Consider the following 17166-nt stretch of genomic DNA (forward strand, 5'->3'; position numbering starts at 1 on the left):
CAGACTGGTTTTTGTGGGAATGCAACCTGCCTAAATTTGACCCTGCACCTACCATGCAACTGCTGCATGACTTCAGCATGTGAAAGAAGAGTGCTAGCATGATAGTGAAAAAAATAGCTGAGAATAAGTGTTAACAGACAGCCTGACTTCACTAGGGTTCCTCCTGCTCAGCTTCCACTGCTGTTGCTGGTTGCTTCTCCCAGTGCAGTTATGCAAAGTCATCTCTCCTCTTGGCTTTGAACCAGTTTACAGTTTGGCTAAATCCTGCTTTTTCTACAGATTGAATCATAGGTGAATTTAGGTAGTAAAGCATGTGAGACTGTGCAGGAAGTGGCTGGGATTTTTAGTTATTAGATGAAAAAGCTTCTGGAAATACTTAGTGTTATGGAGGAGGCTACAACCACCAGAAACATGAGGCTTTGAGGGCTGACACGCTTTAGCTACCAAAGCAGTGGCTCAGACCACCTGGAAACGCTCTGCTGATCATAGCATCAAAATTTAGGATCTGGAAAACAAACCCATGTTGGCTTTTAGGGAGACAGCAAAAGAGGGACTGGTAGGTGAGTGCTTTGCTAGTCTCACAGCAGAGATGCTTTTCTGATATGTTGGAAATGGAAGTACTGATATTAATGTGCTGGTATGCTTTAATAAAATGGAAGGTACTGTTCTTCAAGTAGGTAAGGAAGACAGGAACAAGTCTTGCTCATTTGTTGTTAGATATTCCAGAAAGAGGAGAACATTTCTCAGTTATTGTTGCTCTCAGTTGTAAATGGGACACTGTCTTCTGATTTATTTTTTTAAGAACAATCTAGAAATTATTTGCCAAAGCAAATTTTAGTTTTCATTATTTTTATTTTTTTTCCTCATTTCAAATCCTGTTGAATTACAACCTCTGTAATAGACCAGGGGCAGAACCTTATTCTTGTATTTCCAGGATCAAGATTAAGTTTAATGCACTTACAAGAAAAGAACAATTGCTCTTACTTCCAAATGAAATATGGTTATGTCGTTCTTGGCACCTATAGCGCTTATAAAGAAAAAATCTACTGTTGGGTTTTTGCTAATAATTGTTACGGTGATGAATGACCCAGAAAGTGGTCTTGTTTTGTCTCAAGAACTTCCTCAGATCTGTAGTTTTTTCATGAGATAGCAGTTAAAAAAATGGTTTTGACTTTGCACACACAGTAAGATCCTTTCAGTCCTGTTTTTCTCATACCTGTACGTTGGTAGCATTCCTTCTTGTGACTTTCTGGTAGTTTGATTAAATACAATTGGGACCAAATACACTTTCTCTTCAGTTTTTATTGAAGGGCAACTCTCCCATGACCATTTCTGGTATCTTGCTGGTTTTGGCCTTACATGGCATCTTTTTTAATATGGATGTTTTTCAATATACTTAATTACCTGTTCCTGTCTCTTTCTGTTTTAATGGAACAAGTGTTTGCTTTCCAGCCATTTAAGGAAGCAATTACAGTATTAGTGTCAAAGATGTAGCATGGCAAGCATTTAGAAATCAATATAATTGTTCTTTAAGAGATCAATTCCTGTGCTAATAGTAAAAGAATGCCCAGAGATTGTCACTGAAATTTGAAGAACTCATCTTTCTAAGTTTTAATCAAGCCTTTGCAATGTGATAACAAGCAGAGGCCAGTCAAATTGGAATCTCATTGTACCAGGTGCCGTACAAACATAAATTTCTCTGCGGAAGAAACTGTTGTGTAAGGAAACATTTTTCTTCTGCCTGAAGTTACATGTGTAAAGTGTTTTGGAGAAGAGCAAAACAAATTTTAAAAGAAAATCATGGAAAGCTGCAAACTGATGCATTCCCAGTAAAAACCTGTTCTTATTTGAAACATTTTTTAAGTAATCCATCACATTTCAAAAATTTTAATCACAATTTTGCTGTGTGAATGTGTGACTATTCTGCATTACCTAGTATGTATCACCATTTCACTGATGTCAGGCTTGGAGTTTTCTGGGATGGCATTATTTTTTTTTTTTTTTAAAGACTTCAACATTTCTTTCAGGGTAGGTAACTGAAAGTATTTTTATTGCAAATAACTACAGGCAGAGCCTGTAGGTTTTGGTTAACAATCAAACATGTAAAAAAACCATTCTTTAATGCACTCATACCTTGCCTCCTATGCCTAAAATACTTTATCACATTCTTTACATTCCATGTAGATATAGTTTGCTTGTATGTTATAAGAAAGAGGTTTTACTTGAAACTCTTTTACAGGACAGCTTCTTCTCACACACAGATGGACACCAGTGTAACTCCACTATTCTTTGTGATCACTCCCAATGTACATTAGTGTATGTCAGAGCAGAATTGGGGCCAGTTACTGAAAATGTGGATGTTGCATCAAAGTACAGTTAGGGGCAGGGACTTCCTGTCACGGGATCTGCAGAAGAAATATATTCACGCAAATTAAGAAAGCAGGTTGCTATAAAAGAGTGGTTTTCTCCACTGTGTCAGATCTGTTAAGAACCAGCCTAGGTGGTTCTTAGGTTCTCTAGCCTATTATATGGAAGCTTGCACTACCATGAGATGGTTACTACCTTAAGGCTGTCTTGTGGAATTAATGATGCCATCAAGGGAGAACTTGGACTCATTTTAGAAATTTTGTTTGCTGTCTGTCCTAGTAAAACCAGACTGCAGATAAAGAAGATGCTACTTTACTTAAAACTAAACCTGATTTGGGGAGGAGCAAACTGATTACTTGTCATCTTTTCTGTTCAGGAAGAGGAAAAAAGGAAGGCAAAGGAAGAAGAGGAGAAGAGAGAGTATGAAGAGTACCTGAAGCTGAAAGAGAGTTTTGTAGTTGAAGAGGAAGGGGTTGAAGAATCAATGACAGAGGAAGAGGTATGTATGTTACTGCAGTTTCCTTTATCTTTGCTAGACTCAGGTTGCCCTTACTGTATTCTGTCTCATATAAAATGAACTTGAAAGTAGGAGTCGTCCAAATGTTTTTGCTTGTAAAAGCTAAATTTTGTATATGGCACATGTTAACCCAGAGTATTTCCTGGGGAATGCCACAGTCCCTCATTCCAGACTCCTACAAGTTAGTTTAGAGTACTAAGGCAAATCCATATCGCTGGAAACGAGTTCTCTCCTTCCTTAATGTAAGGACTGAAATAAAACTCATCCTGGAAGTCAGATACTCTTTTATTGTCGTCAGCTTTGCTCTACCCATATACAGTGAGCCAGACGAAAGCAAGGCTAAATATGGAGTTCGGTAGTGCCCACATATCTTGGGAGGAATTGCTGGGGTTTGGTTTTTTTCCTAGACCAATGGAGCTGCTGTGAAATCAAATGGAAAACAAAGCTGTTGTCTTAAAAGGCTTCATTTAAGAGAATTCACAGGACGCAACCTAGGTGCTTGTGGGTTGTATGCTGGAAAACTGTACATTCAGTGTTGCAAATGATTGCTATGGTTGATAGTATCTCAAACTCTGCATAACATTCTAGCATGCTCCTCCTGTGGCTGCCTGCAGACGTGCTGCTGGGGATGGTGGTTGAAATGTGATACTTGACATAATATCACAGCAAACTTGAAAAAGTTCCACTGTTGTGGGAGGCGGTGTTCTTATTCTGTCTGCTGAAAACCTGTTAGACTAATTTTAATTGCTATCAAATGCTGAAGTTGCTCTTGGGTTGTAGCTGCCAAATTTGAGCTGTCCAATGCATTTCATGATAAGTGTTTTTTTCAGGGCCATATGTGCATTTGCTCCTCTGCTAAAGCGATCCTGTTGAATTGAATGGATTTGCCCTTAGCGTGACTGAGAGTGGCTTTGGGCTGAGGAGCTTGTAGTGAATAAATACTGCTTGACATTAGTCATAAGTTCTCGCTATGGACTGCATCCCATTGAGATAAATTCCTCCATCATGTTGGGATTAACACCAAAAGAAGTTGTATCTGGTGATGGGGAATTTCCTAAGACGCAGAGAACAGCAAAATGCATACTTTCTATTGAAATTTCCTTCAAAAATGTGTGCCTATGCTGTTAGAAGATCAGATTATACCTAAATACTAAATTGTTCCACTTTAGATACCCTTTAAAGCTAGAATGTGTTTATTGTCTGTGTTCCTAGAGCTGCCTGTCAAGGAGAAATTAATCTTTCTATATGTGGGAACAGAGAAGGTTGTTCCTCACTCAAAAGAGCTTGGCAGGCAGTTGGTGATGCCTGGATCTCAACATAAGATGTTTTTGGTAGGAGTGAGGAGATAGAACTTTAATAGTAGGCGATTTGAAAGTCTTCTTCAGAAACAATCACAGGTACATAGTTATTTGGAGACAGCCAGCCTTCTGCCTTGTGGTGGATAATGTACTGAAGCATTTTAGTATCCTGTTACAATAGATGACTCTGCCATGTGTTGTTGAGGCTAGCGTGCTGAAACTCATGCTGAAAATTAAGGTCCTGAATCCAGAGCTAAGCAGTTAATTAAGGCTGATTGATTTCCAGGGTTGCAGAGTAACTTGATCTCCTGTTAACTTAAATGCACATTGTTTGTGTTGACTTTAAAAATCGAGCCGCTTATATTAAAATGCCGGATTTCAGGTGCATGGCTTTGAAAACGGCTTGAGCTTCCACATGTGTTGCACAGCTGTGTGCTACACTTGACCATCTGCATGAGCTGTCTCCTGAATCACTCTGTTCTTTACCTCTGTACAAAATGTCCTCAGTGTATATATGTAACTTAATACACGACGCACAGACTCACCCAGATGTGGTTCTTTCAGGGTATGTATGATGTGAGAATAAAAGGTTCAAAGATGTCCTTTCAGAAAACACTTAAACACAAATTGTGCTTGAGCCATATTCTGTCTTAGAAAATACCTATTATAAATTCCTAGTTAAGATTAAATCTAGATTTTTTTTTTCCCAGTTCAAAATCTCCCTCAGAGTGTATATTTAAAACTTCAGAAGTATGCAAGCTAAACACTTTTATAATATTTCTACTCAGCAAGTTTGCTATGCATTTAATGTTCATGAGTTTCAAATAACAATTGTTTTCCTTGCTGTATCCAGTCTCGCAGCTTTCTAATGGAATTTCTCGAATACGTTAAGGTAAGCTACCATTGGTCTTTCTCCTGCTTCCATACTTGTTAGATTGCGTAAAATATCTTTGCCAAAGAGCTGAGTTGCAGAAAGAAGGGAAATCTTTACTTGCTCTTTGATTTGCTTAAATATTCAACAAGTAACAAAAGTGATACCTTAGATAAAGTCTGCATTATTTACTTAACCATGCACGAGCATGTCCATCGTTGTTAAAATGCTTTGTAATTACAGCTGTGTCTTGGCTTTTGGGGGCAGGATTGTAGCTCTTATCCTCTTTCATAAGGTTAGGTGTTATAAACTCTGTGCCTGGTGGATAACCCTCAGAGTTTATGAACAGCAATGTTTGCTGTTGAGTGGGATTTGGGACATTCAGGCTTTTTGTGTGGGAACATCAGCTATTGATTTAGAAAACGGTCCCTACATCTCAGCTCAGCATGAATGAGAATTGCTGTACCAGCATGTGGCCTGCCGTGCAGGATGTGTTTGTGTCTGAAACACTGGCATTGTAAAGGTCAATCCAACTTTTCATGCGATTTCTTTTCTTGTTTTCATCTGTGCAATTTGCAATGTTGTCTTAGTGTTTGGAAGGGATATTTAAGGAGAAGATCACTTGTTTTTAACAGGGTGTGTTTAGTCTCCTTTTCATCGTATTGTGTGGTCAGTTATTTAAAACCTGTGGTGTGTTCATGAGGATTTCCACTTTTAATCTATAAGGACAAATGCTTCTTTCTCCACCATTGGTATATCAAAGGTCAAATGCATTTTTCTACTTTTACTCTAACAATGTTATGCAAATCTTTTGTCCTAATTAATCTTCCTCCCTTACTGGAAACTGGACTCTTATCTGACAATATATGGCATCTATGTGAAAGGCTTCATTAGTAAGCACATCACTCGTATACTTAGTGGCGTCCTAATCATTTTGTTAATCCAGAATCTCTGGACTCTGGGCCAGGTTTGCATGTCCATTACCCCAGCAAAAACCTGGACTTACACACAGATTTGTCTCATGGGTAATTCTCCGCAAGGAGTCAATCTGAGTGATTGCCATGCAAGTCTGAACAATGGCTCGATTGTTCTAGAGTCTGCAAAGCTACGGTGCATCGTTTGCTGTGCTGCTCTCTGCCTCCTGTGTCACTGGGACTTGTGGTGGTGCGTCCCATTGCCATCAGGCCACAGTGAGAGAGGCTGCTAGGTTTGCATCTGTCAAGTGCTTTCTGATCAACGTGATCTCTGGAGGTAGTCTGGAAATGTGTAAGCTAGCAGCACTCAGACTTAGGACGTATCTTCTTTACTGCAGCCCAAATGAAAATAGCCCCTGTTCACTAACCACGTCCCCAGCCTAAGCCAGTCAACTCAGAGCAGAAGCACCGCGAAAAGCAGATGAGACAGCTGAGAATAGATTGGAAAAGCTATAGGTAACATGTTTAAAGAGCCAAAGTAAAACCATGGAACGACCACGAACCATCAGATGGCACATCTCATTTTGCAGCCATGCAGGGATTTCAATATTTGTTTTCCACAGAAGCCAGAGAGTTTTCTTTGAAAGGGAGGGGAACTTTGAAATGGCCATCTCTGTTAAGACCACCCTCTGTTTCAATTACTGTCATCTATGGAAATGGACTACGTGGTACGGTGTGATCCCGGTTCACCTGTTCCCATCTAAGGCTTTCAAGATACTGCCAAGCTGTGGATTAAGGAAGATGTGCTGTTCTTTATTGATAAACAAGCTGCCCTAGGATAACAGTAGGTAGAACAATAGGATATTCCAATGTCCCTTGGGATCTTCCCACAAAAATTGGGAGGGTTTCCAAGGGATAATGCAGTAGGGTCTGATTCTGCACGTTGCCCTGGTGGTTGTGGTGGATGGAACAGATTAGTCACAAACTCTCAGTTCAGTGTTTAAGCACATATGTATAGTTTTATATTAGTCATTCTACTTGACGTCAGAGAAATTAAGCACGGGCTGAAAACCTAATTCAGAAGCACTTCGACACCTGATTTCCTATGTAGAGATGAGTTGCAGAACTGGGGCATTGCTTTCTTTTACAAGTTTTAGGGTTTTTTTTAAATCTTGAAAGTATGCTTAACATACAGATTATGTATTGCCCTCATCTTTCTGTTCAACAGAAACCATTGACTTATATCAAGAAGCAGTGCTAAGCTGCTAGTAACTGTCTGAAAAACGTATTAATTAAAAGATCAATTGGCATTTTTAAAAAATAAAATTTAATTTAGCTCTTCTGTTGAATAACTTATTTTACTGGTGTAACTGACTGGAGATAGCTCACCCCATGCTCCATTCCTAAGGGTCTTCGAAGTAAAATGCAGCCTCTTTTCTCCGGCTCTGCCTCGTGGGATTGTTTTAAATGGGATTTTTCTTAAAGACACAAAAAGGATTGATGCCCCCCAATTCTGCTTTTCTGAAAGCTGAGCATCTCCCTTTGCATCTCCCTTTCTTTGGGGCTTTCATAGTAGCCCCGCAACCAGTTTAACCCATCTGCTGCAATGTCACCACGTTACACCTCAGGCTGTGGCATTGTCTCTGCTTCAGTCGCCGTCCTGTGTGTTTGCTGCTTACAGCGGCCGCTCCTCAAGTTACAGACTTGACTGCTCTGCTCTCAGAGGAGCAGAATAACCAATTTGTAAGGGGAGCCTTATGGTTTTACTTAGCAGTGCTGTAGATGCACAGCACACCTTACAAACCAGCTCTGAGGCTCTCTGAGCTCTTCAGAAGAAAAATTAGTAATGAAGCGGGCAGAGGTTAAAGAGTGGCTGAGCCGTTCCCTTGCTGTGGAGCACTAGCTCTGTTGGCCCAGGGAAATACGAGCCTGCGCTTTGTCCGGCAAACTGTTCTCACCCGGCTTGATGGTGTATCATTGAATGCAACTGAACTGTGAATTGAAACAGCAAACTCCATTTGAAAGGGATAGCGAAGGACTCGGAGGCTTTGCCCCTTCCTGTTTTTTCTTTAAGAAAAATGACGCTTACAAGATATGGAAAAAAAGTCCTACTCATCTTAATCCTGAGAGCTCTTGTTCCGTTTCATCCCTTGCTGAGGACAGCAGCAGAATCATACCTAAAATTAAATGAATTCAGTAAAATGCGGATATGTATACGTTGCTCTATAAAGTTAAGCCTGTCTCTAAAACGTGAAGCATGTGGTGAAGTGTTTTGTTCGCTTGGGACCTCACAATGTCATTATATTTAGAGTGTGTGTGGGGAATGCATCCTAATTCCACCCCACCCTCTGGGCTCTCATTCACAGCAGGATCTATCTTGGAAAGCTTCCACTAAACTTGGTCATTGAGGGTGAATATCTTTAAGTGAAGGTTTAAATCCTGTTTTTCTTGTTTATGTGGCTTTGCATCCCCCCTCAATCCTTTTAAAAGAAGATGTGACGAATCTTGGCAGTTCCCAGCTCTGAGAACTGAATTCCATGGACTGGTTCCAATTCCATGCGTTCAGTCCATGGTATTCAGTTCTCTAGCTTGGCTGCATCGAACTTCACAACTACTAAGTCTGTGTGTGGCTTTTTGTCTGATTTTATTAATGAAAAAGATTCATCTATTTCAGCCTCTCTTGATTTCTTCAGTGTCCTTCCAGTGTACTCTCAAGATCAGAACCAAATGCATTTATTGTTTGAAGTATTGCATCTGATAATGTAAATGTAGCTCTTGTGGCCGTATGTATATGGCTCTTAGGAATGTAGTCCAGAATGTTAACTGAACTGTTTTCAAAAGTTTTATATTTTCCAAATTCCGTATAAACAGTGCGTCCTTTTACTGCATCTGAACAGATGAGTTTCTAAAACTTTTGCAGATAGGAACCAAGCAGCTCCAGATGAGTGCACCAGGTGTTTTCTCTGTAATTCTCTGGAGCTAGAGAAGCATAAAACCAGATGTAAGCAGTGGTGACTGAGTCCTGACTGAGAAAGGCTGCAGTAAGAATCTCTTTCAAAAGCAAAACGAAAATTTGCAGTTCCTGCTTCTGCCTTTGCTCTCAGAGATCATCGCACTGCCTGCGCAGGAGTGCGCCAGCAGTACGCTTCCAGCACTGACAATTTTAATAAGGTGTTCACTTGCTTAGGAAGATTATTATGGCATTAATACACATGACATGAGTAAAACAGTCTAAAGCACTTAATGCTGCCAGTCTTGTCTGGATTTTTATGTATGCGTTGATATGTACCAGTGATCATTTTAAAATGTACTTTGAAACATCTTTCAAACAAAAAGGGATCTTGCTAAAGCATACTGGAAATTAAAGGTAGCAGTTGAGCAACTCAGGTGGCAGGGAGAACAGAGCCATGGCTGTTTACTGTGCTTGTGCTCATCCTGTCCTCCTAACGTAAGGAAAGGTTAAGGATGAATGCTGGCAAATGTATTTGAGTCTTCGCCTAAGTGGGTCAGAGCAACCAGTCTTTCCACAGAGCAGAGTGGTTTAAGTAACTTAAGTTAGAGTTTTCCGTCAGAGAAGAGTGCTTACTAGGAAAAGTTAGTTAGAATGGCAGGTTCTACTTTGTCTATTAAATGCATTTTTTATTTGAAAGGAAAAGAAATATGCTAACCCTCTAATTCATCAGCTGCATTTAACTCTTGTTTGTTTCTATAGAAAACAAAGGTAATCCAGCTGGAGGACTTGGCTTCACATTTGGGTTTAAGAACACAGGTAAGTACTACCTTTTGGGGTGTAAGTACAAGCAATGAGTTTAAAAGGATAGGAGAGAAAGTGGGTAAATAAGGGTAACATCTATGCAAGTGTCTCAGCGTTACTGAAAATGCTTGGATTTTGGTGAAGTTCAGCAAAATCAGCCCTAAAAATGTGGCCATTCATCAAAGCACCAGCCAGCCAGTGAAGGATTGTTGGCTTACAAGATTGTTTCAGTGAAAAGTGCTCAGCCTGCCTCTTGCACAGCTTCCTGTTGGCTAATGGATCCTATAGTGTTTGCAAGTCTAGTCATAGAGCAATTCAGGGTACTGGGGAATCAAAAGCAGAGCTAGAAGCAAATTCAGACACTGCCTGCATAATTGGACAATGTTGTTATGTTTGCAGACAACCAATAGATGAGGTGTTTTGCTCCAGTTGCTTGTGTATTCTTAGAACATGTAAGAATTTTTATCTTCTGGTGCATTACTTAAGAAAATTGTCCCTCTCAGCACCGTATAAGCCTGTCAAAGTGAGCTCATGATGTGATATCTGTACTTCCCCCCCTGCCCCCCCCTGTCCTTTTTCTGTTCTCTAAACATTTTGTTTTGACTCTGAAGAATAGTTGTGGCTTGGTTTATTTTAATTTGAGCACATTTGACATATATTTCTAAGTGACCAATGTTTTCTGTTGTTCTGTACCTAATCTGATCTTGGGGTGCCCCTTCACAGCAGCTTACACTGCTGTAAGTCCATGCTGCTGTGCCCCTGCCTCTCTCGTAAACCAGAACTTCAGTTAAGCATGCAGTGAGTCAGTTAAGGGAATTCATTTGGTTGAAATCTAAACTATAATTTGCTTCTGCAGTCACATAAATACAAGAAAGGGAGAGAGGCAGAACTCTGGAAACCAAAGCTTAGATACTAGCTTAAGGTGTGCTGGAACTGCGTGCTTGGAGTAACTATAGAGTTAACCCAGCAATAAATTCAACAAGTTGTTCTTTGGATTGGTAAAAGAGGTTTCCTCTTAAATGGAGCAGGGAAAAATATAAAAAGCTCTGAAATGTATTGCGTGTAGCCAGGTTCTTGGAGAAGTACCTCAGTGTACTTCATGGCACTTGCGTGTTGCATTGGCACTACACAGCCTTTGCCTGGGAAGATGTGTATAATCACCCCCCTTCCATAAAACTGACGGCTAACTTAGCAATTAACTCTTTTGGGGATGGGGAAGTTACTTGAACACCCCAAAATGCAGAAGCTCACTTCATCCTTCTAAGACCAAAGGGCTTACTGCATCTGTCTGGAAATACTGATGTATATCCTTCACTGAAGTCTTTAACACTGAGGAATTAAATGTAAGCCTCCATCTGGAGTTTATCTGAACATGTGAAATGTTTTTTGCCTTCCTCTTGACCAGTTTGTTATTCCTTTTTCCCTTCTGAACAGGATGCAATTAACAGAATCCAGGACCTGATGGCAGATGGCACTCTAACAGGTGACAGCCAAAACACAAAGGGGACTTTATTTTAGCTGGTGAATAGGTGGTGCAGAAAATGCCTTAACTATGGTAGAGAGAGACGTCCAGTGTAATTTCTGTTTTAAACTGTAGAAGATCCTAGTAGGACTTGATAAATAGATACTTTTATTATCTCTGCTTCAGCTGCCGTGCAACTGCTGTTTAAAGCACTATGGGATGCGATTGCTCCTACGATACATTAGACAGAGGTGGGGGTGAATGTCCCCAACAGTTCAGGAACGAGCACAAGGCTTCTGCATGTTGATGGAGCCCTGCTGAAGGCCTTTAGGGGTTGCTGAGCAGCCAGCTGCAAATGATGTCTTCTGAAATCTGAATTTGAAAGAATTACTTGGATGTTTTGGGGTAGTTTGCAAGCCTGTTCTAAAGGTGCCGTGGCTAAAGCCAGGACTGGGGTACGGCATGCTGTGGGACAAGCAAACATCCCAGAGCACTCCAGGATGCTGCAGTAAGTGAAGTGCTTGTTCCTAGCCACGTACCCACGCAATCAAAGCTGGAATGTAAGCAGAGACTGAGCGTGTGGGTAGCTCCCTGTCTGAACAAGTCTGTTTTATTGCTGGGCAGTCTTTTTCCTTCCGAGGATGAAGTAGGGGACGGTGCCAATGCAAACATTTACTGACCTGATATTGTGGTCGTGGCAGGGAAACAACTATCTTGGTGGGTGCATGTGGATACCCATTCGAGTGACCTAAAAGTGCTCTGAATCAAAGCGTAAGGATGTGTAGTGTCCTGGCTGTGTCTGTGGCCTAAAAGGCACGCCAGTGAGGCTCTCTGCCTTGCATTTGATCCTGTAATGCATTAAGAACAGAGGGGTCTACTCTTGCTCTTGATGGAGCAACTGAAATATGGAAATGGAGCTTCATTCCCTTTTAGAGGGTAAATTGGAATGGCTGAGCTGGGCGCCACAGGGGCTCTGAATCACCTCCTGGGCCCTCCTGCTGCTCTGCCTTTCTCCACCAGCTGCCTGGGCCCAGAACACGGGCACCAAAAACTGAAGTAGCTGCTGTGAAACTCCCAGCTAGCTGCGCACAATGAAAAGAATGTGTTACTTTGAACAAAATTAGTCTTACCAAGGCATTCGGGTATTGCCAGAGCCCTGCTCAAAGACCCAACAGTAGAGAGGAGATAAAAGCCTGACTGCTAGCACGTTGTTCTGCCTGCCCTAGATATGAAATGCAGCCTCAGCAGTTTGGATGTCCCTTCCAAAAGAAGTGACTGATGTCTGTCGGGAGGTGAGAGGAGCCAAAGTGCTGACTTCAAGGTCCTTTCTTTCCCCTGTAGGTGTGATTGATGACAGAGGAAAGTTCATCTACATCACTCCAGAGGAGATGGCTGCCGTGGCTCAGTATATCAAACAGAGAGGGCGAGTTTCCATCGCAGAGCTGGCCCAAGCAAGCAATTCCCTGATCAACCTCCAGCCTGACAGCCGAGCTGTTGCTCCAACTGTGGCATGAAATTGTGGCGGGAGAAAAATACAGCAGGAGTTTAACCTTTTAATGAATAAGCCACGTAATTGAAAACAAATGAGAACCCCTCTAGTCCGTTCATGGTGCTTGAAGATAGGATGCTCTTTTTCAGCATCCGCTGCAAGACTTGATCAGAAGTTTTGCTTTTCATTCTGTTAGAGCTGGTAGAAAATAGGACAGTTAGTTGGACAACAGAGGCTAGCCAAGAACCTGGGGCTAAAACATTCTGATGCACCTGTATCCCAGGAATATCAGTAATTTTTACATGGTTACTTTATCTTGGCAGCCAGTCTCATGTGACTATACCCAAACTTTTTATTGTTTCCAGATTCTGATGTCTGTATCAAATATACTTGGTTTTGATTGCATTCAGAATTCTCCATGCTTGCTCTGCACTTATGGAGCTGTATAACTTTGTGGCAATGATGTATGCAGCCCAGAATAATAGGTGTGTAGGGGTGAGGCTTGCAGATTGTCTTCTGTATCAACACTGGAAGGACAGAGTAAAAAGAAAATACTGCAAGTGTGTCTCTGTTCTTACTGAAATATATACGGAAACTCTAGAAAGAGTGCTTGCTGTGTTGCGAGAACTTCGAGAGGTTATTTCAGAAAACCTTTGCTATATAAATATGTTTTGCTTGGTTTATAGAATATAAAAAGTTTGCTCGCAGCCAAGCTGCGTTATTTTTCTGTAGCCAAGAGACAGAAACACCTCCAGGGAAAGGCTAAGTCACCTCGTTTATTGTGCAGGCCAATTCTACTGATACCAGCCAGATTCTGATGATTCATCCTTTGAAGTAAGAGCCAGCTCAGTGTGTCTGAAGGCCTCAGACACCCCTGCCCCATGGCCTTTGTGTTCTGGATGTTTGGGTTTTTTTTTTTTAAATAAAAAATTCAGGCACTATGAGTCATGCAATTAAACAAGTAAATTATTATTAATATTAATTGTAGGGGTCAGTATATTTCCTGCATAAGAATATTTATTTTTTTAATAGCCTAATTGATGCTTTGTTAATTCTGCTTTCTGAAACCAACAGAATCTGTGTGGATATACAGTAATGGGGGAGGGCAAGAGGGCCTGTTTTGTCTCTGCCAAACTTAGAGATAACTTGAGTAGACTAAAAGCTGCGTTATCGGTGAGATGAGATAGCAATAAAGCAATGGACGGGAGCATATTTCCTTCTTAATCGCTGCACTACTGCTGAATGTGATACTCTGCAGGAGTGCTGAGTTACAGTGCAGCACCGCAGGTTGACGTGAAAGATCGGTACGTCGTTACTGTGTTGCACAACGATAACCAGCAAAAAGATTGCTTGAGATTTGAGGCTTGTAAAGTCTCTTAATTATTCAAAATTTGATTTTGCCATGGTTTTTTGTTCTGTCTTAACCTATTCTTCTAATAAAATAATAGTGAAAGAATTGCAGAGATTTGTATTAGGGATATTTTTTCAATGTGCTAAAGGATTTTAAGAGATAAAGGAGCCAGCTAGCAATGCCATAGCCTCCAGTGTGCCAGTCAAAGACCAGAGGTATTCCATTAAATCCACAGAAACCACTCCGAAGTACACTCAATTTCTGTGAACGTAACAAATAACACCACGTCCACTGTGCGGTGCAAGCTTGCTTCTGCTCTGCTAGTACAACTGCACCAGCAAAACTGCCCCGCCACTTCAGCACGGGCCGGCTGTCTGCCGAGAAGGGTGTGTGCAACCTCCCGTTGTACACCGCTGTATCTTAGCTCGGACAAGAGTTGTGTCTTGTAATACAGAAATAATTCAAACCATTTCATTGTTGGAGTTTCACAGGGCTGTGCCAACGCCAAAAGGGTTGTTTGTGATTCATTGACAGGTCGCAGAAAGACTGATTACAAGCTGCAGTTCAGAGGAGGTGCTAGGCAGAAGAAGATGATGGCAAAGTATTTATTATGAGCCAAATTCATGCTCTCTAACAATAACAGGCGCCTCGGAAGTGCCACTTGCCTAAGCTCCTGATTTGAGCTCTGGAGGAGTGTTTCAACCTCAGGCCGTTTGTTTGGATGGTTTATAAATGAAGCAATTCAAACCTACGCTGCTTCTCAAACCTGTGTTCGTGTCTTCCGTGACAGTGGAGGGGGAAGAAATTAAGGGCTATGCCGCAGAAGTTATTTCACTGTCAGAATTCATCAATCGTGATAACTCACATTTCATATATCCCATGAGAAGAGATGCCTAACGGGAAGGCAGGCACTAGATTAGGGGACACCCCTGGGTGTCGTGGCCATGGCCGAGATGGGGGTGTCCCCAATGTCCTGGGTGAGGATGGAGGCTGAGGATGCTGGCAGAGAGGTGGAACGGTCCATCTGGTGCTCTCCTCTCCTCCTTCCTTGGTGTTTACAACTGGCCCTGACCCTCTGTTGCAGGGAACCGCGGTCCTGCAGGACGGTACCAGACTTGCACGACTCGTCCGGAGCACCGATCCTCCCCGCGTGCTTATGGAAAATTTTACGGGGTCGAGCACAAAACCCAGCCACTGCATCCACCTGTGTCAGCGTGGTGCCTTCCCTCTGGCACAGTGAGTGGTAAAATACTTCTGGAGAAGCTGGGGGCTCACGGCTCAGACAGGTGCACTCTTCGCTGGGTAAAAAACTGGCTGGACGGCCGAGCCCAGAGAGTTGTGGTCAACGGAGTTAAATCCAGTTGGCGGCTGGTCACGAGCGGTGTTCCCCAGGGCTCAGTACTGGGGCCGGTCCTGTTCAATATCTTTATCAACGATCTGGACGAGGGGATCGAGTGCTCCCTCAGTCAGTTTGCAGATGACACCAAGCTGGGCGGGAGTGTTGATCTGCTGGAGGGTGGGAAGGCTCTGCAGAGGGACCTGGACAGGCTGGATCGATGGGCCGAGGCCAACTGTATGAGGTTCAACAACGCCTCTACAACTACCTGGAAGGAGGTTGTAGCGAGGTGGGGGTTGGTCTCCTCTCCCAAGTAACCAGCGATAGGACGAGAGGAAATGGCCTCAAGTTGTGCCAAGGGAGGTTTAGATTGGACATTAGGAGAAATGTCTTTACTGAAAGAGTGGTCAGGCCTTGGAACAGGCTGCCCAGGGAAGTGGTGGAGTCACCATCCCTGGAGGTATTTAAAAGACGTGTAGATGAGGCGCTTAGGGACATGGTTTAGTGGGCATGGTGGTGTTGGGTTGACGGTTGGACACGATGATCTTAGGGGTCTTTTCCAACCTTAATGATTCTATGATTCTATAAATACAGTAAAATGGCAAAATACTGGGATGCACTGTAAATTTGGGGTGTTTTTGAATTCATAAAAACTTAAAAGTCTTCAGTGACTGTTTTCTTGGATCTACTGTTTTAAAAATGTAAACACATACCGAAGTTTCTTATAGATATTTTGGCAAGCGAGCGTTAGCTGTTTGCAGCTCACAAGTAAGAACCAGTACGGTGCTCAGCTAAGCTCTACCCGGGCTCTTGGCTCAGGGAAGATCTGTATGCAAATCCCTCATCAAAATTAGCTTTGGGAAAGGACACCTACTCCCAGGCAGGATGGTTTCGATGTTTTGCTTCCTGCTGCTTTGTCCAATCTACTTTTATCCTTTTTAAAAAGCTGGAACATCCCCCTATTATTTGGCTTTTTTTAAAAAAAAAAAAAAAGAAAATCCCTATTTTCTGTTAAACTTTGCCTATGCATTATGCAGCATCTATCACCGTGTTCTTCCTTTCTGAAGCAGTACAAGAGCTCCCAGGTACTCTGCTTGTACATGGAAGGAATAATAATAATAATTACTTGCTCATCTGAGCGAGCTTGTCCTAATTTTGCCATTCCACCTGAAGGCAAAGGCCCAAAAACTTAGATTGAAAACCTTGTCTTCATATCACACAAGGTGAGATCTAATCAAGGAAAACTCCAGCTTCTTCTTCAATGAAAGAATAGATAGTCTATGTGAAGAATTTTCGGAATATAAAAATGTAAAAGCAACAAATATCCCAACTTTTCATTTTATTTGTTTGTGATACGAGTTTTAGAGCCCATCAGCCTCATGGTTTCCAGCTTTTCTCTGTAACTATGGATGCTAGGAACAGATTTGGTGGGTGGTTTTTTTTTTGTTTGGGTTTTTTTGTTGTTGTTTGGGGGTTTTTTTTAATTGATATTGTGTGTTGATCCTTTTAGGAAAAGGCTAAATATCACAAGATGGCAGTGAATCACAAAGCTGCAATCTTGTCCTCTGCACTGGAACGGCCACTTTCTGCATTCACAGATTTACTTTTTTTAACCCCAAAATTGAATTCAGAGCATTAATACCAATCTGTGGCTTGAATGCAGGGATCCCCACAAAAGAGCTGATATCCAGGGAAGTTTTGTGCCCGAAGCACTGTAGGGATGGGACCTTAATTCTTTTCATCTTCTCTGATACTAAAAAAAAAGTGGAAGTCAAGTAAAGCAATGGAGGAAAAAAAAAATCCCCCT

At 41.8% G+C, this 17166-nt stretch overlaps 1 protein-coding gene across 1 annotated transcript in view; it reads left to right on the top strand.

The window, feature by feature from the left end:
• Positions 1 to 14133, top strand: part of DDRGK1 (DDRGK domain containing 1) — a 40097-nt gene extending 25964 nt beyond the window's left edge. Inside the window, exons 5-9 of the mRNA XM_075148386.1 lie at positions 2744 to 2866; positions 5036 to 5074; positions 9680 to 9736; positions 11156 to 11204; positions 12525 to 14133. Coding sequence (XP_075004487.1) covers positions 2744 to 2866; positions 5036 to 5074; positions 9680 to 9736; positions 11156 to 11204; positions 12525 to 12697 — 441 coding nt within the window. The 3' untranslated portion in view covers positions 12698 to 14133. The remainder of the gene's footprint in view (positions 1 to 2743; positions 2867 to 5035; positions 5075 to 9679; positions 9737 to 11155; positions 11205 to 12524) is intronic.
• The last annotated feature ends 3033 nt before the right edge of the window (positions 14134 to 17166 follow it).

The sequence above is a fragment of the Calonectris borealis genome, chromosome 4 (assembly GCF_964195595.1).
Source record: "Calonectris borealis chromosome 4, bCalBor7.hap1.2, whole genome shotgun sequence".
Taxonomy (NCBI): Eukaryota; Metazoa; Chordata; class Aves; order Procellariiformes; family Procellariidae; genus Calonectris; species Calonectris borealis.